Consider the following 23,030-nt stretch of genomic DNA (forward strand, 5'->3'; position numbering starts at 1 on the left):
TCTGCCCTTGTATTTACTCTGTTCAATTTTTGCAACTTGATTGTTTTGAGTGCTTTTTGCATCGGGATTGGATTGGATTGGATTGGAATGTGCAAAATACCGTGTGTTCAAAAAAATGTGTGAATTCATTCAGTGATTTACATGATGATGTTGTTGACCCAAACTTGATGTGAATCACAAAGGTGATGGATTAGACACATCTACAGCAAAAAGGAAAATATTACAAGCAATCCCAAGTTTGGAAGGCAATGCGTGAGAAGAAAAATCCGGTTTGGTTTTCCAAGAATATTCATAAGAATGCTTTTATTTGCTGATTAGCTATTTATAAAAATTAAAAAACTGATCACGAGGGAAATGCTAGCTGCTTAGGCTACAAGGATGACTTATTGTGCGTCTTTTCTGCAAAAAGTTGCACTAAGGCAAGATATCATTTATTTTTTGAACACCTCTTTTCTAAAAGGATATGAGAAGACATTTTAAGAGGATGCCTAATACTTTAGACGGATTGGTCATTAAAATGTTGATCCTGATTGAGATTAGAGGTAGTTTAAAGTTGCTTTTAAAAAGATCTTTGGAAATTAGTATTGACTGCTGTCATTTTTCCGTCTTTGTTTGGACAAAATCAAGTAATTATAATGACACACTCCACACTGAGTTTGAGTTGATAAATTATATCATTGTTGACGTTTAGGCGTGGGCTTGCTTGGGTTAATGATGTAAAAAACTTAATTCAAAATACATTTCTTTGTAGCCTTTGGAGGATACCTGATTCTGTCTGTGAGGGGCAGAGGTAGTGTGCTCCACTGTTATATTAGCTGCAGCTGTAATGGTGGTAGTTCTGTGTCAACAAGCTTAAGCTGCTGTGTTTTGTAATGTTATTTGGCTTTAATGAAATTTCTTACTTTCTCATTCATCCCAAAAAAACAAAAAAGTGATTCCAGATTTTATCTCAATTCTGAGGTGTTTCAATTTTCTTTTTCTTATCTTTTTTGGTGACTGCATAAATTCAATTTTCAAGAGAGATAGGCAATCTGTAAACAGGCACAATGGGCCATAATAATTCTATAACCCATGCTTAGAGACTTAAGAGTGCATGAAAAAGCCTGGGAATTGTTCAAATTCTACGCCAATAATAGACTGCAAAGTGCAGAAGCAGATCGGCCAGGGCATGGCACTGCTGTTAACGAGTAAAGACTGATTGGATTTATAAATAATCATTTTTGAAACATTACAGGTATTAAAACCCAAATGCACCTTTGGGATTCTCACCTTTGGGGTTCTCATAATCAGTTTCCCTACACCCACTACCACCTTATTAAATATCAGAATCAAATAGAAAAACGTAAAAAGGACTTGGGAGTGGAAGATTCTGAAAGGATATCAAGCAATGAAATCCTGTGTTTGTATTTATTTTTTGGTTTATGCGTCAATTTGGTCATAGATACATTGATTGTCTGCAACACTTCTTCGATTCTATAATTTGACTTCATCTCTAAAATATTAGGGCTCTGTTCTGCCTCAACGAATAGGACTTTTCTTTTTATCAAGAGTGTGGTTCTTTCGTATCAAGAGTAACTACTGACAACTAAATCCTATGGAGAAAACCATACAGCTACGTCATGATGCAATTGAGAAACTACAATGAACCATGCTACAATGCAATGAAAACTGATCTATCAATGCTTGCTACTAAGCAGAACATAAAATCACAGCAATAGGATAATTACAAATCTAATTAAGAAACTAGAAGATACAGCTACAAGACTACTTATTTGCATCAAAGTCTTAACAATACTATGGCAACAGGGGCAAGTTAGGGTCGGATCAAGGATATAGTTCCACTCGAGGCGGGAGTAGGTTGGATGTATACGCATACTGGGTAGAGCGAGGTCAGCAAATCCCATCACTAAACCGCCACTTCTTTGGGTGGAGAAAATCATGCGGGTAGGGCAAATCAAAATTTTTTGCCATCCCTTACTATACATAATCCTAAGCTAACAAAATACAAGTAAGATTACAGGAAATATCAATTTCGGATGAGTTCCTGCACCAAGGATGGAAGCCTCTATTTATACTTAAGCTTCAACAATTATGCTTTATTCTTAATCTTCTAGGACACTTCCATTGAGTTACCAAGCGTTTACTTCTCTTTTTGAATTCTGATACAATTGCAAGGGTTGTTATTGTGTACTTGGAAAGCATGCTCTCTCCCTTTATAAAGTGGTGGGTCCCACCTACTATAGGATCCACTCCTATGTGAGAGGGAAGGAAGTATACTCTCAGAGTACACAATATTTTGCCCATTGCAACTAGCACATTCCACTTATCATCTTTTAAATGGGGAACTACCACCACACCATCACATGTTAATCATGTTACAGAATTACCATTTCTAATATTTATTACGGGTGTTCTTTCCCTCTGGTGCCAATGTACCTTAATTATGACTAACACTCAGACATGGAGACAGACTCAAACATATAATCAACTCCGCCGGAAAAATTGTAACCCCATTGTGAATCAAGAACATGTTATGGGCATCAAGAAGGCACTTAGCAGATAAAGCTGGGTAAAAGTCAACCTTGTGGACTGGGAATATGTCATGGTGGATAAATCATCACTGCATAGGAAGATATTAATCTCAGTTTCTTCATTCGAAATGGAGAGAAGATATTGAAAGGGTGTATTTGGTTACTTCAAGCCAAGAAACTAGAAAGACCATATGAGATTTGTGATCTGTGTCTACTAATAAAGACACCCCTGCAGGAGGATTGTAAGCAAGTACTGAAACAAATTATCAGTAATTCCTAGACGACAGAATGGTGGTCAACATGCAACCGTATCACCTATTAGATATGGGGCTTAACAAACAGTTTGATGGGTACGTTCATGTTACATCATCTCCCTCCCTTCTTGCAGCTTAATTCTACTTTGATGGTGAAAACATGTTACTGCTTTTGTTTCCCTCCCTCCAGCCTTATTCTACATCAAATGCATTCTTCTCAACATAACTAAAAAAAATTCTCATTTAAGTGTCATTCACACGTTGCCTAGCCTTTTACAAATTTCTCAAGGCACCATTCCTCTAAAAATAAAAGGGGAAAAAAAAACTGTTTTTTAAATTCATGGTCATTCAAAAATCCTCTGGGTATGAAACTTAGTTATCTGAAATTAAAACCTCTAATTGGCAACAAGTTTTTGACATCAAATCCATTGTTCTTGCCACACATCTTAAGTTTATGAAATTATAGTATCCTTTAGTGGATGCTAAATGCCAAGAGGGGAGGTTAGTCATGTAGAGTTTGGGACTTATAAAGTTAACAATTGTGTAAGGTTGCAGATTTCCTGGCTATACAATATTTAGAACAAATGAATTAGATTTCGTTTTCACGTAGAGGTTGGCAGAAGTACTGATGGGTTTGTGCATAGGGTGCATCATTTCTGGAAATTTGAGTCTGATAAACCTTCTACTGAGACAATAGAATCTCATTTATAAAATTCATGGCCAAAATCCATGAGCAAGAATTTGCTAGCTATTATAGTTTGCACTCTTCAGCAAGCATGAATTTGTCACTTTGACAAATGAATGTTACATTTATTCACAATTGGCAAGGAGCATGACAAATAAGAAAGCCACATGAGGTGACATTGAATAATTTTGCACTCACTTGAAAACTAGATTGTGACAGGTGTTGTCACAGGGGTAGGCACAGTCAATAGCTTTCACCTGTATCCGATCAAAATACCAGTCTCCAACTGACTCTGCAATTCCCTGCATAAAAAATAATGTAACCAAATCAATATGGATGAAGTTCATACAATTTTTTTACTAAAGTAATATATCGGGTAAAATGCAAAATTGACTCTCTAAGTTTCTTCAGATTTCATTCCAGTCCTCTAACTTTACTTTTGTTCATTTCAGCCCTCTAACTTTCAAATTTATTCAATTAAGGCTTTTCCATCAACTTTTGTTATATGTTGTGGTTAATTTTTCAATTTTATAAATTTTTATTCAAATTTTTTAAATTAAAAAAATTCAATTAATGATTGAAAAATATTTTCTAGATTTTTTTTTTCAAAAAATTTTAACAGAAGTTAACGGAAAGACCTTAATTGAATAAATCTAAAAGCTTAGAGAACTGAAATGAACGAAAGTAAAATTAGAGAACTAAAATGAAATTTGAAAAAAGTTAGAGGGTCAGTTTTGTACTTTAGTCTAATATATATATGCGTGTGTGTGCGTGTAGAATTTTGTAAAGATATTAATTAAGGGAGTAGAGTTGGATTTAAGTTTTGGCTCTTTCAAAACTAAAATATACGGTGGAAATACAGCAAGTACTACAGTCTGTCCCCACCCTTTTTCTTCTCTTTTTCTCCAGGCTTTCAGGTTTTGCCTTATTAAAAATTTATACAATCTTCCTTCCAACATTATTTTAGTTATTTTAACAGTTAACTTCACACACATGCTGCAACGTTGATCTCTATTCTCTAGCTTTGCGACATCTCACTCATAGATATCGTCAAACATCTTAATTTTATCCTATACCTTATTGAACTCCTACTTATGTATCATACAGTAAAGTTATGCTTACAAATCCTCAATATAGCTTCAGACAAAAAGTGTCAAGAAAGGCATACATCTAGATGGAAGCCAGAAAATGAACAGATATGAGTCAAATTTGATATAAATAATTTACAATGTCACTGTGTGAGAGAACTACAGATTTCAAGATACTGCATACCTTGTTTTTAACAAGGGGAGAATCAGCAGCAAACCATGTGTCCTGTCTCTCAGATTGGCAATGAGCAAAACAGGAATTTAAGAATAATCCATTTTGACTGGACCTTGAGAAGTCACTAACGGCACTGAGCATTTGATTTCTAAAGTCTGCTTCATAGAAATAAAAGGAAGAAGAAAAGAATTATATAATATGCTTATATAAACATTCATAACAAAGATTGCTGAACCAAGGAAATGAAAACATGACCAAAAAAAAATAATAATAATTCAAGACTACCTTGAAGAAACTGGATCTGTGATGAATTACACCGTGCATGGTTTGATTTGCAGTCATCCCAAGAGCCATGAGGATCAGCTGATCGTGGAGCTAAGCTAGCTTGGAGCTGATGAAAACAAATATAAGAAATTTAGTCCCAGTAATTTCAGGTTATCTAGGTCATTGAACACCATTTCAAGTCAGAATACAATTACAGCACAAAGGGCACAGGGAAAATGTTTTAACCTTTAGGAAGTCAACTGACTCCACCTATGACCAAACAAAAACAACCATGCCTTAGTCCCAAATTTTTTGGGGTAGACAGAATTCTCAACAAATTCATCCCATATGTATTCTTTTCTGAAGTCATACTCTTTGTTACCTTCTTAATTAAGATGTCTTTTTTTACTACTAAACATTATTTTTGGTCTTCCTCTATCTTTTTAAGTTCCCTCAACTTGAACCAACTCACTTTCTCACCAATGCATTAACCGCTCTTCTTTGAACATGACCAAACCATCTTAAGTGACTTCACCTCATATTTTCATCAATAAGGACCGCCTTTATCTTTAAACAAATTTTCTCATTTCAACTTTCTCATTTCCGCTAACCCATCTCAACATTCTCATTTCAGCTACACTCATTTTATGAATATATTGCTTCTTAGTAGCCCAACATTCAATACCATATAGCATAAATAGTCTTATAGCAGTCTAATAAAATGAGAGTAGATTCAACAGAGGACTCAAAAATGAATGTCTAAAACAAACTAGAATTGGATGAAATGATGTTTTCTAACAATGGCAGTTCAACAAAAGAGTAGATACAACGGAGGACTCAAAAATGAATTCTCTAAAACAAACTAGCATTTGCAACTTGTGGACTGTTGGCAAAGCATAGATAACTCATTGTCAATTCTTGCCACTGATATATTATTGGGATGACATAAATTTTTTTAAGGAACAAAAAATTATTATGAATATTTTAAAACGTAATAAAAAAATTTATAAAAAAAATAAAAAATACCTGCCACGCATCATAAGCTGCATTGAGAAGAAACAATGGTGTCTTAACATTTGCAATCAAATTCTGAGGGAAGAAGCACTGCAAGAGAGAGAGAGAGAGAGAGAGAGAGAACAAGTTCAAATACATCAAATTTCCAAATGTTCTCTCTTATACATTGAACTCGTGAAATTTTGTGACAATCAAGAAAGATGGAAACTAACCGAAGTTGGATCCTTGTTGTTGATACAACTCTTTGGCAGATTCTTTTGTACTCCCTAAAATTTCAGACATATCAATTATTAAAACTTCAGAGAGGGAAAGTGAAAATCTATACAGAACCCCTAAATTCAAGATTGCCTCAACTAAAATAAATAATAAGTTTTCAAGAAGATTATTTGTCACAGTGAAAAAAAAAATAACTTGGGCAAGGAATCAACCAAGGCTTAATGTTTAACAAGTAAAATGGCACTAAATTTTCAAAATTTTCAGAATGAAGCACTCAAATCAGTTTGAATGAAACCTTACAACTGGTCCTTTTAAAAGTCACAAGAAAACATTTTCTCTTCTTAATTTTGAACTGGGTTTGACAATCATTGAAATGAAAAAATTATGCACAATACCTGTAAGGTAACCACACCTTCAAACAAATTCCTTAGAGTGCGCCCACCAGATACATCAATTCTACATGGTCAAATGAAATCATCAATATAACTAGTATTGCCAATCAACAACTTACACGCTAATAGAAGTCACAAAATATTTTTAAGTAATATGGCTTATTACGCATCAAGGAAAAGTCCAGCATCACTTAGACATTTCACTTTGGTAGTTTTTGGAAATAGGTCCCGAAACTCATCACAATGTATTATAGCTGCTAGTCCCCCAGCAGAGCATCCAGAAAGAAGAGCCTGAAATAGATTTTGACATAAAAACTTGGAAAAATCAAAGCTGACTAACAATAAAAAGGTATATGTTAAACACAAAACCTGGCTAGCTTTCTGCATTCCTTTGGACATCAATTCTTCCATAGCAGCTAACCAAATCCGTTGTCCTCGAAATATTAGTTGTGCAGCCTAAAAGCAGATCAGTTACTTCCACATGCAGTACTAAAGAAGTCATACAAATAACTAGTTGAATAAATAAAGTCTCTATGCCAACAGATATTTTACAAAATCATAATACATGGAGATTTCATATTTTCAATAGGTTTAGAAGAAAACAGAGCCCAATCTGTCAAATAACTATGCATCATTATTCTTCCCCAAGATATAATTTTATCCTAGCATCTAGGAGAAATACAGGCCACTCAAGTCACAAAAGTCTACTGCAATCAGTTAATTAGGATGAATTATGAGCTTCCAAGGCAAGAAAAATGCCTATCAATCAACTAAATTGTCTAAATTAATGAAATGAATTAAACTTGATAGTTGCACAGAAGAGGACCTTGTAAACACTAAACTCGTGTTACTTTGTACTAATTTAACATTCAAATCATAATACACCAGCTGGCTTGAAATTTTTAAACTGATTGCACCATAACTCTTAAAGAGCTAGGAACTTCTAAGAAAAACTCATGCCATAGGAATATAATGTTTAAGGAAAAAGTGTGAAGGAAGAATATGCTCTAACAAACCTCATTCCCGCCATCCCCACTAAAAGATGCACCATCACAATAACGGATCTTGACTCTGTTCCAGTTAAAAAAATCTGAAAGCACAAGAAGCTCATGCATATGAACATGCTCAGCCAAATTAACAACAGTAGCCACAAAAAGAAATTTTATTTCACATAGATAGAGTAAGCATCAAGGCTTGGAAATAAACCAGGGCTTTCTTCAGGTTTATTGCTCAATATTCCTGTGAATGGTAATTCTTTTTCCATATATTTTGATGAACCACGTCGAGTAGTTTTGCGGTAAACACAGTTTCTTATTGTATTACACCAACCCCCTCCCTGGATCATGACATAATGAAGTAAAGCCATAAGCATTAGCCAAAACATAGTATTTAAGAAATAGAACGCAAGACTAATTTTTCATGTGAAAGCCACATGTCATTTACATCTAAAAACCACTTCGTGGTATACAAGCAATCAAAGTGGCATTCACTAGAAAAATTCAAATAAATAAATAATAGGATCAGCCTTCTTTAGAAACCTAGAATTTCAATACTTCAATGTTGTGTCACACACCTCTAATTGAATGAGCCAGCTGTCTGCACCAGATTCGTAACCACGATGCAGATGGTAACCAGGCAGTGTCCCATCCAAGCAGACTGTTGCAATTTGAGAATGTGGGCCAAATTTTTGTGTCAAAGCAAAATATTGCAAGGATTGTAATTTATTCAAGCTTGGTTTGTATTAAGTTCAGTCAAGAATAAGAATGAATAATTTTCATTTTTCAGTCAAAAATAAATAAGAATGAAGAATTCAAGTCTCAAAAGACTCACTAGATTGCATGATCTCATAATAGGAATAGCAATGGGCCTTTAGTTATATTCTTTATTACGGTTCTATCTTAGCCCCTTTACCTATTGATTTAAGGGCTCTCATTGAACTTCTTTCAAGGTCTTCTATGGAACCTTTTGTATGGGGTACGTTATAACTAACCCATTTTGAGATTTTAGATTCATAAGATCATAATAAATTCCCCTTTACTTGACATTATATTAGAAAAACACTAGTTGCCCTACAACTAGTATAGCATAGCATAGCAGAGCAGCCAGCTTTAAAGAATCAAAGCTTACCTTATTATTAGAGAAAGGGGCAAGCTAGTGCTTTAATAATAAATAATATAATAGAAAGGTTAGGGGGCAAATAAGCTATTGTAGATAGATAGTTTGCTTGACCATTGCTAGGCCGAAACTTAAACAGAATGTTTGCAAGACTTTCACTTTGCTCTAGACTTACTTGACCAAAAAGCACTAGAATGGTAAACCAACATCCTTTGCAGTCGGATTCTCAAAAAAAAAAAAAAAAAAAATCCTGTGCAGTCTATTTAACTTTTCTCTAATATAAACCAATCCTTGCTACAGAGAGAGAAGCTACCATACAAGAAAAATCCATGAGCCAAACCTTCTTGAGCCTAAAGAGTTCTAAATTCCACTCCCTATAGTGTTTCTCCTTATGAGACATTTTCAAAGTTTTTTTTTAGGGGTTGCTTGTCATGAGCCTTGACCATGAGATAAAACACCAAGAGTGTTGTTCATCCAAACTACACAAAACCTAAACCTCTGTCAGTGCGTTCATTGGTAGAAAACCTCCCAAGAATTATTTGAAGCACTAGAGTTCCTGGTTTATTGTAACAGTTTCTTCTATAGTGGATTTCTATAGGTTTGGATTCTAAGGCTGTTTTTTTTTTTATTTTATGATTTTATTCATTGGTTTTCCACTTTCTCACTAAAATTTGTGTATTTGCTGCTTTTATTGTTATTGTTCTTAGATTTGGAGATTGATAACTGTGATTGAACTATCTGTTTGGGGTCCATATTAATCAATTAATAACTCAACTATTACTCTTTTTATATATATATATATATATATATATATATATATATGAGACTATTTAATCAATTAATCCACTTCGTAAGGACTTTGGGATCCATATCAGGTATTTTCAGGTATAAATCGTGTAATATATTTCATGTTACTCAAATTTCATCAACAAAACAAACATCTCAAACAATACCTAAAAATTGAATCCCTTTTTCCTTCTTAACCAATGAACAGCTAAAATGGATGAAAAAAGAGAATATAAATCCTCTATCCCATTTTTTGTGTTCCCCTTTGAATTTTTACCATATAAATCTTCATAAAGCATGTAAAATAGAGCCACATCATCTAGTGGGAAACAATGGAGAATTATTAATTATATGTCTGAGGAACAACAAAAATTACATTTTAAAGCCTATAATTTAGGAGTTCTAGTCAATTAAATTTTGTTATGATTAAACTCTACAATTTTAAAAATACCCAATAATTTTGTTATGATTAAACCCAATAATGTGAAATCTCCAGAAAAAATGAGATTTAAACTCTACAGTTAAACCCAATAAATCGAGATCTACAATTTAAAAAATAACAACTTAAACCCGAGATTTTAAAAAGTAAAAAATTAAAACCCAAAGTCATTCAACTTAAATGTGTTGAGGTCTAATTTGGGTTTTTTTTTTTTTTATGGAGTTTAATTTGTTACTTTTAAAACTATAGAATTTAATTTTGTTAGTTTTTTAAATCTCAAGGTCTAATATGTTATATACCTTTGAACCATCGGGTCTAATTTGTTTTACACCCCTAAACTATAGAGTTTAAAATGTAATTTTCTTTAAAAATAGTAGTAAAATTTAGCAGTAAGCCAATTGTGGCAATCAATCCATAAGTCATAACTGGATTGCATAAAGGTTTGAACCAACTTTTGGTAATAATAATTAGACCTTCTTATGCTAACACAAACACGAAATTTGCCATACACAAGCAACACTCATAAGTCCAAAACCCAAATGGAAGATGAAATATAATATATAATTAATATATATATTATAAATAAATAAATAAATAAAACCCTGAAGTTAGAAATCACGGGTATGAACTATGAACAATGGGAATAATGTTAGAAGCTGCATCTGAGTGAAGACAATGTACAAATTAAAACAAACACAAAGCAGAGAGAATGAGAGAGATATACCAGCTCCTTTAGAAGCAGCTCCTTGAATAAGGGTGAGAGGAACCATGAGAGGTTGTGAGGAGACAGGTGAAGCTGCTCTATCATTCTCCACCAAAGAAAGCAGACCCTCTTTATGCTTTTCTATCACAGTAAAGTCCTCAAAAGAACCCAGCTCAGATCCACTCAAAACCACCCCAACAACACAGCAAACATAACCCAGAACCGTCAATATCACCCTCATTCTTCTTCTTCTTCTTCTTCTTCTTCTTCTTCAGCTCAGTTCAACTATTCTCACTCACTCTCAACCTCTGTAGAGAGAGAGAGAGAGAGAGAGAGAACAAACAAGTAAGAAAGCAATGCAAACGCAAACGCAAACGCAGACACAGGCCTTTATCTTAGGAGAATGAAAAAAGACATAAATAGCGGAGAAAGTGAGTGACAGTGTGGACCTCTGTCTTTCTCTGTGTCTCTCTCAATTTGTGTGAAGGAGCAGTAACCCACGTCCCAGTCAGTCCCTATCCAACTTTTAATTGAGTGTGGCCATTAAACACTTCCTTCCTCTTTCACTGCTCTAATATTATTGCCAAAAATGAGAAAGAATCTGCAGAGAATTTTAACTTTGATTTATTTACCGATATCGTTCTGGGGTCTATTATTGTTTGTAAGAAAAGTTATTTTGTTATTATTGTTTGAAATTAACTACGGGAGTAGGAAACATAGTCAATTCCACACTCGAGTTTACGTTGAATTCAACGCTTTGCCCCCACACTTGTAAAAAGATATATTGTTTAGTAGAATCTTCATAATAAATAATTAAAAATGTTTTGTTTATACTTTTGGTCCTTAAGCCGTCCCATACTACACAATGTGTCACGCAATACATGTTGTATTTTGAAATATTACAAAATATTTTGTAATCGATTCATATTTCATACATGTCATTAGAAATTTTAAAAGAGAACCAAAAAAAAAAAAAAAAAAAAAAAAGAGAGAGACAAATTGTTAACATTCAAAAGTTGAACCTATTACTTGAGTGATTAGGCAAATAATTAATTATTTTACTCCAAATTTAAAATTAAAAGTCAAATTATTTTCAATTTTTATATTCTTGACTGCGTGTTATTAAATTTGCTTTTATCTTTTTCATAATGAAGTTGCCTTTTAATCTTTTGCTAGACTTATTTTAATTGTTATTTCTAATGCAATTAAATTTAAGTAAGAAAAATCTAAATATTAGAAAAATATAAATATACATTTATTATATATAAATAATTAATACATGAAAATAAAAAATTTATCTTATTAAATATCTCTGTAATTACATATCATAAATTGAGGCTACAGTATTTTCTAATTTTCCAATATCATACCAGGATAATTAATACATGATAATTTAATAGGTATTTATTAGCCCTTTTGCATTTATTAGTCTAGATATGAAATTTTAAAAATATGGTAATTATTAATAAGTATTTATTCATTATTGCATTTTGTATATGAAACTATCTATTCTACCATTAAAATAAAATATCACTTGAAAGTAATTTTTTTATTAAAAAAAATCAATAATGACATGTAAAATTGTGAAGCTTCGATAACTTTTGTGTCAAAATACTATCGGGTAAACCAAAAGTCAAATATTGTGGATGTAACATTATTATTCTTATATTATTGAAGATTAGTGCACCAAGATAATTAAAACATGGCAATAAATCATTTTATCCTATTAAAATTTAGCAATTAATTAATAAAATTTTGACATATATGCAAAGTGTGACATAGTGGCAGGCTAATTGAAGATAATTATAAGAGAAATGCACGCATGGTGACTATTTTTGTTGCAGCCTCTTTTATTTTTTGTCTAAATATAAAATTGATAATTATGGTAATTATCAATTGGTATTTATTAGTCTAAATATGAACATTGATATTTGTAATTATTATTAATGAGTATTTAATATGCTTGTGGCGTTTATTAGTCTAAAAATAAAATTAACCATAGAAATTCATTTAAAATAAACCATTGATTCTTTTTTTTAATAACTAAAATATATCATTTTATATATATATATATATACACACACACACATTGATAGTTGGGGTGGGGATTTGTACCATGAATATCTTTATTGGAAACACCATGAGGTACTACTATACTAGTTGAACTACAGGATTTTTTCCTAGAATATCTCATTTTTAAATCATACTCACAAATGCTTTTAAGCAAAATGCAAAATGTATTACAAGTTTTACTACATAAAATTTACAAACTGATTTGGTAGTGAATGTGATTGATTGGTTTCAATTACCTCATAAATAAATATTTGAATTAGTATTTTATAATTAGTAACACATCAATTTATAAGCTCAATATATTAAAATTTGTGATAAATTAACACTACTCTAACATAAATGCAAAATTTAGTGAGGTGGAAGGCTACGAGAATTGTAAGGAATGATTTGCATGGCAAAATCTCATACTCTCTTACATGAGGTTTACGTTATATATATATACTAATATTAATTTTGAAATCAATATCACTATATTTTTTTCATTCTGTAAAAAATGTATTAATATTGATTTCAAAATAGTTCCTAACCCTCCAAATGTTGTAGATTAGTTCTTGATCATTTAAATTTATGGAAAACAACAGATGGCTCATAAGAGCAATATATATTAACTAGTATTTTTTTTTTTCTTTTCACATATTTTGAGCTGAGATTGTTTAGTAAAATTACCCGTTTTGCCTTTGATATGGCATATGAATGAATTTGTGCTAGATTTTATGGTTCACGACTTTAATCTCCTGCCTCCCTTGGGAAAATTATTAGGTACTCCCAGAATACTATAAATGCGTATTCATTCCTCTCACATAAATGATAGGTCACACCATAAATTTAATTAGTAGAACCCATCATTAATGTGAGAGGAGAGAATACGCATTTATAGTATTCCGGGAGTATACAATAATTCCTCCTTCCCTTGTTGCTATCAAAATCCTTTCTACTTAAAATAAACTAAGGGAGAGGAAACATTAATAAGTATATATTGTCCGAGCGAATCACCTCTCAATTTACCATAATACCCTTTTTATATTCAACAGTTAATGACATTGACTTTTTGCACATATTTATAAAGATTAAAAACAAAATTCAAATATTTGATATATTGAAGATCGTTTTAAAATATGGGACAAAAATTCAGGGGAAAAAGTGTAATTAAACCTTTAAGGAAATGTTAAAATTAAATGAAATTTATCATAAATGAGTTACAAGTGGAGTTTGCAACTTGCAATGAACATAATTAGTGTCATTAACATTGTGAATAACTTTTATAATTATTTTTATGCTTCATATTTACAAGTTACTAAAACAATCTCGAGAGCGACAACTTGAGTCCCATTCCATCACTTTACTACTAATAAGATTACTATAGTAAAATTTATTGTGTTTATCAAAAAAAAAAACATTACTCTCGAAATAAGGTTGGTCGATGCGTGAAAAGTGGCACGTGATGAGTATGTGTGCGTTTAGACAGGTCACTGATAGATTGGGTGTTTAAAGACTCATTTACGGATTTACCCATCAACGGCTTATTTAATTATTAAATAATTAGCATCACATGGAGATGTGGTTTATACGTGTTAATGGCCTGTCTTTCTTCTGTTATTTTTGTGTTTAAAACAAGAGAGCTGTTACGTCTATAATACTTTTACAATATTTTTATAATAAATTATAGGTGGTTAATTATTATTAATTTAAATTTAAACCTAACACTAAGATTATTTTTTTGCCCCAACAATAACAACTAGTAACAACTTGTCATTTAAGATTTGTTGTAAAAATGTTATAAACATATCATTTCATGTCAGTTATTTTTATTAAAAAAAAAAAAACCTATTACAAATATTTTGTTGTAGAGCTTGAATGTCAATATGTATATCTGTCCATTCGGAAACAATTTATTTAATTTTTAATTCAAAATTATTTGTTGAAAACTTACTAAAATGTAATTGTAATTTGAAAATGTGGAATTTTAAAAAACGGTATGTGGGGGGTAAAAGCTATCGAATAAACATTTGAGTTTTGGGCCTGATTGGCTAGTACCAGTTTGTTTTTGTCAAGGAGGCCTCTAAGCCCACGAGTCGGCTTACACTACAATGGTCCGAGAAGTTGTCCAAGGATGAATGTCTCCTCGGACGGGCTCAGCAAAGATCCTGGGATTTGCTAAACGGGTTGAAGGCAAAATCTTGGAAATAACTGGTGGGTAAGAGGGCGATCCCAGCACCCTCTAGACGCGAGGATGTGAGAGAAATATCTAAGGAAAAGGCTACTAACTCCACATTAAAGACCATGCATCTACCTCCCTGGCCTCATTAATGGAGAAATGACCTCTGAACAGTAGAATTCAGTCTTCCTGCTATTGTTTGAAAACTTGAAGAAGGTGGCAGATAGGACAAATATCTCAGGGGAAAATTTGTATGACATGTGGAGGAACCAGTGAAGAAGAAGTATATAAGGAGACAAGAGAGGAAATAGAAGGGGATCTACACTTTCTGCTAAGAAAAAATAGGAACTAAGGATTGTAAACTTGCGCCTAGAAAGATAATATTTATAAGAATCGTCATCGGCTTACGTCCAAGGAGATCTATTTGTCATATTTGTTCATCATTTGCACAGATTGTAACATTCTAGCCTATTAATCGAATTTCCAACATCCCGAACCTAGATTTCAAACCCATACTCTACAAATTTTATTGTATAATGCTCATTGGGCCTGAACCCAACATTCGATTTTTGGGTCCGGGTACAATTGTGCACCTACACTGTACATAAAAATTAAAATGCAAAAAATTAACTTATAATTTAGTCCCAAATAACGCAGGGGAGCAACACTAATATTTTAAGCCATATTCAATTAAAATATTTTTTGGATTAGATAATTATATATTTGAATAACTATTTTTTTATAGAACTGAATAACTATTAATGTTTACACACACACATATGTGTGTGTAAACAATAATAGATAAGTGAGAAATTTGACTAAAACAAATGATTTCAATTTTGTTTCTTTTTTACTGTTTAAACCGTATTAAAGTGTTATTAAATACTTGTATATTTCAATGACTTTGCAGTTTGCATGTTACTTATTTGTGTGTATTACTATTTGCTACTTTTGAAAGTCGGTGGAGCTTGTCACGGTTTAGAGAGAGAGAGACCACCCAGAGAAGAGCTTGGCTTGTGAAAAAATAAAAAATTGTTTTATAAAAAAAAATGCCATTGGATGTAAGAAATGGAGAACAGGAAACGTATTTTAGTTGTTTTCCAAAAATTGTTATGAAAACTTGCATGGTACCTTTTTGGAACAATTTTCTAAAAACTGTTTTGTGAAAACAGGTGCCAAATGGCCCAAATGACCTAACCAATAGTGGGGTTCAATTTGCTACTGTTTTCAAATATAGTTACAAAACAGGTTCTAAGAGCAACCACACCAGTCCATTTATTTTACATATCTATTTTTACACTAAAAACCTATATTTTCTGTTTTACACATTCATTTTTACAAAACACCTACATCAGTTAATCTATTCTACCACCTCTTTTAATTAAATAATCAACTTTCTAAAAATTTTTATTAATTCTCTTAACTAACACTATACATACGTGCTCTTCCTCTTTCTTTCTCTCTACCCATTTTTTCTGATATTGCTCTCTCTCTCTCTCCCCATTTTCCAAATCAACTCTCCCGATAGCTCCGATCCACAGCACCGAAACACACTCTGATCCACAGCTCTGAGTCACGAGCTCCAATCCATGATCCACACTCCGATCCACAGCTCCAAGCCACAAGCTCCGATCCGAACTCTGATCCACGATCCACACTCCGATCCATAGCTCCGAGCCACGAACTCCAATCCACGATCCACACTCCGATCCACAGCTCCGAGCTACTAGCTCCGATCGACCATCCACGATCCATAAGCTCCGTGTTTGTGTATCTCTGTTTTTTTTTTTTTTTGAGCAAGTGTATCTGTGTTGATTTCTATGTGGATGTGTTTGTGCATGGGTGTGTTTTTGTGCATTTGAGGAAAAAGAAGAAGATGAGCAATTAACTAGGATTGTTGAGCACGGAGAAGAGAAAGAAAAAAAAAAAGAGTGAACGGGAAATTATAAAATAATGGGATAAACGAGCTACAGTAACCGTGTATATTTACACGGTTACTGTAGCTCATGGATGAATTTTCACAATTTTAAACATTTTTACACCCGCTGATGTAGGTGTTTTTTTTTTGCTCAAAATGTGTAAAATTTGTAATTTTTTCTATTTTAGAAGTTTTTACATGAACTGGTGTGGATGCTGTAAGTTTTAACTTTTCATCTCAGCTCATTAATAAGGCATTGCATTCTAGGATATTGCACCAGATCTCGGTCATACAATCAAGAGACATTCTTATTTTGTCCATAATCACAGCCCGCTTGTATGTTGTCTCTTTTCATTTATTGGCTTTCAAAATAACTAAAAAAGTGAAAAATTTATTTGGAAAATTAAAAATATGATGCTTATTCTAGTTTCTTTCTTTGGGAAAAAATTTTATCTGTTATAACAAATCAACTTCTATCTTTTTCTTTTTTTTATATAGAAGGAGATCAACCTCTGTCTAATCTAACTAATATTCAATAAATAGGCAACTAGATCGGACTAGACACTAAAGCATATGGCGAAAACCTAAATTTTATTCTAACATAGGAAATATTTAATTTTTATTTATTTATTTTTAACATGGAAAACACTAATAATTGGGCTCCTTGTACTTTTTTTGGTGTTGGTAAAATTTATGTGGTAATATAAGCATAATGTTTATTCTTTGACATTTTATGAAACATCTTCTACCAATGTTTTTGTAAGGACACATTTTGCACCTAAGTCCAAAAATAGGAAAGGAATAGACCCAAAAAAGCCCAATACAATGAATTTGTAGAGAGTGAGTTATAAATATGGATTTTAGTGAGTTTAGATTACAAAGACAATGGGCTAGATCACAATATGACTCAGATGGGATAATTTGTGTAACGAAAATTATCCCCAAACTCAAGCTGAGGAGACTGAATCTTATATTTATCTTTCTCAAAGATAAATTACAGATATTGTTCTTATGTCTACAGTGTTTCCTTTCTTTCTCCCTCAATCCCCTTATCTTGGGGCTTTCCTCTTCCTTTTATACTTCCCTTTCTCCTCTCTCTACCCTCCACGTATGGATCAGATTGCCAGGCAGGATACTTGTCCCATCATCACCTTCCTGAAGCTTTTGAAGATAGTTATAAAGCTGAACATTGCTGCTCAGGCATCACTTCCTCATTAATGCGGCCAAAGAGTTAGCTGCAGAGCATTCGATGCAATAATTTGTGTAACGAAAATTATCCTCGGACTCAAGCTGAGGAGACTAGATCTTATATTTCTCTTTCTCAAAGATAGATTACAAAAATTGTCCTTATGTCTACAATGTATCCATTATTTCTCCCTCGATCCCCTTATCTTAGGGCTTTCCTCTTCCTTTTATACTTCCCTTTCTCCTCTCTCTACCCTTCACGTATAGATCAGATTGTCGGGCAAGATACTTGTCCCATCAGCACATTCCTGAAGCTTTTGAAGATAGCTACAAAGCTGAACATTGCTACTCAGACATCATTGCCTCATTAATGCGGCCAAAGAGCATTCAATGCGGTGCAACGTCTTTTTCTTTGGATATTTCATGGTTTTCCTTTGTCCTATACCCCTGTGATGCACATCCTTATCAACGAAGTCTCATGGGACGTTGCCTCTGGATGGCTAATAACACATTCTGACCTCTGCTTAGCTGATCCGAGGATATATTCCTCCTCAGATCAACTTCTCGAATGATCACGATCAAACTTCGTTTTTTTATAAACTAACATGGACCCTTAGTAAGATGTTTGCCCATCCTTAGACTGCTTAATGTCTTCGAATTGGGCCTCTGGCCCAATATGCATATAAATATGTACTCCTGGACCCATCTCCCCTACAATTTCTATTGAGATGTTAAGAACTCAACCGAATATTAAAAAAGTATTTATTTGTGATGGTGAATTTTTTTTATCTTTGTTTTTGAGCTAATATTCTTAATTTTTTTTCTTTAAGAATCCTCATATTCTTAATTTGATAATTGACGGTACAAGATGAGCTAACGGAGATTGATAATGCTATCCAAAATATATGCGAAAGTATTAAATAAGTTTTCACCACAAAAAAGAAAAAAGAAAAAAGAAGAGTATTAAATACATGAAAGAGTCATAAGTTAGAAAACAAGAGCTTTATAGCAATTGTTTTATGTTTTTTCTTTAGCTAAAAGGGTCACATAGAATTGACCTTTAATGGCAGATAAAAAGTGTGTTTTGAAAACACTATAACTATTTCCCTGTTGTGGTTGAATGTGATAAATAAAAATTGACAAAGTCTTTCCTTTTTTTTTTTTTTTTTTGTTGGCGTTGAATACCAGACAGTCAATTGTACTATATAGTAACATTCATGTTTTATGGAAGATAAGTGTATGGAGAAAAAATGCAGTCAAATGCTTACTAATAATTTTAAGAAGTATTGGTCAAAATTCAATATAATATTAGCTATAGAAGTTACCTTCATCTAGGGTTGTTCATGGGTCGGGCTGGTTGGGTTTTTGCCCAACCCGCAACTGACCCGTAACAGTTCAAGTGGGTGGTTTATCAACCCACAACCGACCCATAACAGTAACAGATTCGTCGATTCGGGTTGCCGGCAGGTGGTGGTGGGTTTCGGGTGAAACCGATCTCACCGGAATCCTTCAAAACGCGTCGAGATCTCGCTAGATCCAGCGAGATCTTGGCAAATCCATCCAAGATTCGGTGAGATCCCGTCGGATCCGATGAGATTTCTGCCAAATCGTGATGAGAAATCAATGGTTCGGCCAGATCCGGTGTTTATTGTTCAAGAAATCGACAAATTTAAGTGAAAAAAGGGGCTAAAATCCGGAAAAAATGTGGTAAGAATCTAGAAAAAAAAATACCAAAATCTGGAAAAATGGCCAAAATCTGGAAAAAATGGCTGGAGATTGAATGGACTTCAGTTTGGGTCGGGTTTCATGGGTTTTGAACTGAAAAACCAATAACTAACCTGCTGAGTGTCGGGTTAGCAAAGTCAGAAACCGCGTCCGATCGCCGGAGTCGTCGGATCAGGTGGCGGCGGGTTAGACAGGTTGGGCGGGTCGCCGGTTTGCCTGGACACCCCTACCTTCATCCTTGTTACAAGCTTTAATTTGTATATTTCAACAAAAATAAGTTATACATATTTAGTGGTTTCCCTGCATATATTTACGGCTATTGAGAAATTATTTTCTCTTTTTATGGAATATATATACATGAAGGCTTCTCCAACTTCAAACCACACCTGCTAAAAAACTTGTGGAATAGTTATTCCTTAAATTACATTCAAATCTTTTAGTAAATAGACAAGAGAGGTAATGAAGGCAGTTTTTTATTTTATTTTAATTTAAGGATTATAGTAACAGATGCTCCATGGACATTGTTAATTAATAAACTATTTTAGGAAATTTTAACATTATTACTTTTATGGGAACTATAAAATGCTATCATTTTTCTCATAAAAATATTTTAAAATAGTTCCTAAACCAATGTCTTTAGGGCATCCATTAACTTTAAGACGACGGCAGCAAGGAGAGCAATGTTATTTATGGAGGAGTTGGGCTTGAGGAAGGCTATATTTGAAGGAGACTCAGAGCTTGTTGTAAAAGGTTAGTGGGTGACTATCCAGACCGGTTCATTATTGCTCATATTGTAAAAGACTATAAGTCTTTAATAGGTTTGTTTCAAACCTGTTCCTTCTCTCATGTTAGGCGCAGAGCAATCGTGTAGCTCATGCTTTAGCTAGAAGAGCTAGAAAGTCTTTTTTTTTTTAACGGTATAGATGGAATCTATTCCACCAAATATTACCTATCTAGTTTATGTTGATGTAACACCATAATTTTCCACAAAGCAATAAAGTGGTTCAATATTTCTTCTCAGAAAAAAAAAGAAAAAGAGAAAGAAAACATTAGAGTGAAATTCAGTGATGTGGCCTTTTATTTTAGAATTTGTTTCATGTGAAAAATACAAGTTTCTATCTGTGCATCTAAAAAAAGATTACAACTCCATTTGGACAAAGCTAACAGTGGATAGGAATGCAAACGTGGACATTTTCTCGTTTTGGAAAACTAATCAGTTTTGACTTTCGATACCTTCCACTAACTTCCATGACTCCGTGATGTTTTGAGCATTTTTATTTCTACCGTTTGTTCATAATCTACTTTTAATGCCGGTGGGTGAGTTTTTTATTTGAGAAACACACACGGTAAATTATCGTGTACTTTCAAAATATCATAAATATGAATTCTTTTCTTTCACATAAATGGTGAGTTTCACTAATTAAATTTATGGTGAGACCCACCATTTATATGAGAGGAGAGAGTACGCATTTATGGTACTCTGGGAGTACCTAATAATTTTTTCACACATATAGGGGGAAAGAGAATGAGATAAGAGAATATACTCATGCGGTAACATCAAAACTGTATGCTACAATTAGTGTCGCGGAGCAAGTGATAATTCCCTTTTCAATATCACACTTTACTGATGTGGGATGACTTGACAACATTGAGTATCTTTTTTATTTGAGAAACACACACATATACATAGGAGAAGGGGGATGAGAAGCTTTATATTATTGAAACACTGATTTAATATAGATACACATTGGGTATTAGTTGTTTTCATATTTAATTTACTATTTAGTTCTTGTAATATTTTTTCTACACTCTTAGTGTTAAAACTCATATTTTGTATATATATTTTTATTAATATTCAAACTTGTGCAAATAGCTACTAACACTTTTTTTTTTTTAATAATTTTTATATATAGTATTTGCACAAATGAAATTAGAACCCTAAGTACATAATACTACTACTACTAATAATAATAATAATAATAATAATAATAATTACTCCTGCAGAGCTCACAGGTACTATCTTGAATAATTCTTTTCTGTGCCAAGTTTGCCTGAGTTGGTAGTATGTTGCGACAAGCTCGCTAGCTAGCTTAAGCTTCCACAGATGCTTCCATACTTGTGCTCCTAAAGCCCCAGTAGAACTCTCCGCCCAATACCCATCCTTTGCCAACTGTCTTGCTACATGGTACTCCGATTTCACTGAGTACTCACCATTTTTGCTGTGAGCCAGAAAAGAGAGAGAGAGTCAGAGATATACCTCTAACTAAGAGGCACTCGAAGGGTTGCTTCAGCATCCTCCTGATTAAAAAGCTGCATAATGAGGCCCCTATCCCACGAACATAGTTCCGGGTCTAACAGTTTTGAAACCGTCATCTCTTCCTCAATGTTTTATGGAGGGCGAAGAACTTTATTCGTGGGATGATTGGGAATCCATAAATCATGAAGAATCCCTGATGGAAGCTCCATTACCAACTCTCCAACATTAACCTTTTTGTAAAATAAGCTTGGCTGCCATGATTCAGGTTTGATTATGAATATTTGTCCCCCCTAATTAATATTCAGGGACTTATAGTTGTCACTTAATTTGGTTTATATAAAAATCAAAGAAAATCCTTACAAAAATGACATTGCACTAAAGATCTACGTGACATCATTCCACTACATGAAATAGAAATTACAAAGTAATATCGTAATTAAAATTTAAGTAATTAAAGTACCCATTGTTTCCTAGTCATAATCTAGAAAATAAAAAATTACATGGATAATAAATTACCACATTTAAAATTTTTTGAAAAAGACACACCTAATTTAATTATAATTTCTTCAAAAAATATTAAATCCAATTTAATGAAAATTTGTTTAGTATTGAATTCCTTTATTCCAAAATATTTTAACTTTTTTTTTTTAAGAATAAAACACTGTAAATTTTAATTATTTAAATTAACATAGTTTAATCATTTTTATAACTCTAAAGATAACTTATATGGGAACATTAAAATACCTTAACAAAAACTTAGTGGAGGTTCTTGAATCTTGACTAATCTAATGGTGGTATTGGGACGAAGACACAGGATTAGAGAGAGAGAGAGAGAGAGAGAGAGACGAAACTCGAAAGCGTGGGACTAGGGAGGTGAGCAAAGAAGTTTGGATTTGGGTTTCAAAAGAAGTCCAACAGAAATCACATTTGGACTTTGGACTCCATTAATGGGCCTTATGCGGCCTTAATACTTTGCAGCTTGCGTGTACCAACACCAAAATCTCCAATCATTTTCTTTTCAAACATTAAAAATGAAATAACTCTTAATTTATTTT

At 33.0% G+C, this 23,030-nt stretch overlaps 1 protein-coding gene across 1 annotated transcript; it reads right to left on the reverse strand.

Moving 5' to 3' along the window:
- Window positions 1–3,471: 3,471 nt before the first annotated feature.
- On the reverse strand, window positions 3,472–11,054 carry LOC142613223 (pectin acetylesterase 12). The gene is made up of 12 exons (XM_075785467.1): window positions 10,684–11,054; window positions 8,193–8,275; window positions 7,826–7,955; window positions 7,636–7,709; window positions 6,989–7,075; window positions 6,786–6,910; window positions 6,623–6,683; window positions 6,224–6,277; window positions 6,024–6,101; window positions 5,019–5,124; window positions 4,743–4,888; window positions 3,472–3,772 (listed from the first exon to the last, which is right to left on the reverse strand). The coding sequence occupies exons 1-12, from the start codon at window positions 10,901–10,903 to the stop codon at window positions 3,665–3,667; spliced, it is 1,272 nt and encodes a 423-aa protein (XP_075641582.1). The 5' UTR covers window positions 10,904–11,054; the 3' UTR covers window positions 3,472–3,664.
- Window positions 11,055–23,030: the final 11,976 nt, after the last annotated feature.

Source organism: Castanea sativa, chromosome 10 (genome assembly GCF_040712315.1).
Source record: "Castanea sativa cultivar Marrone di Chiusa Pesio chromosome 10, ASM4071231v1".
In the NCBI taxonomy this organism is placed as follows: Eukaryota; Viridiplantae; Streptophyta; class Magnoliopsida; order Fagales; family Fagaceae; genus Castanea; species Castanea sativa.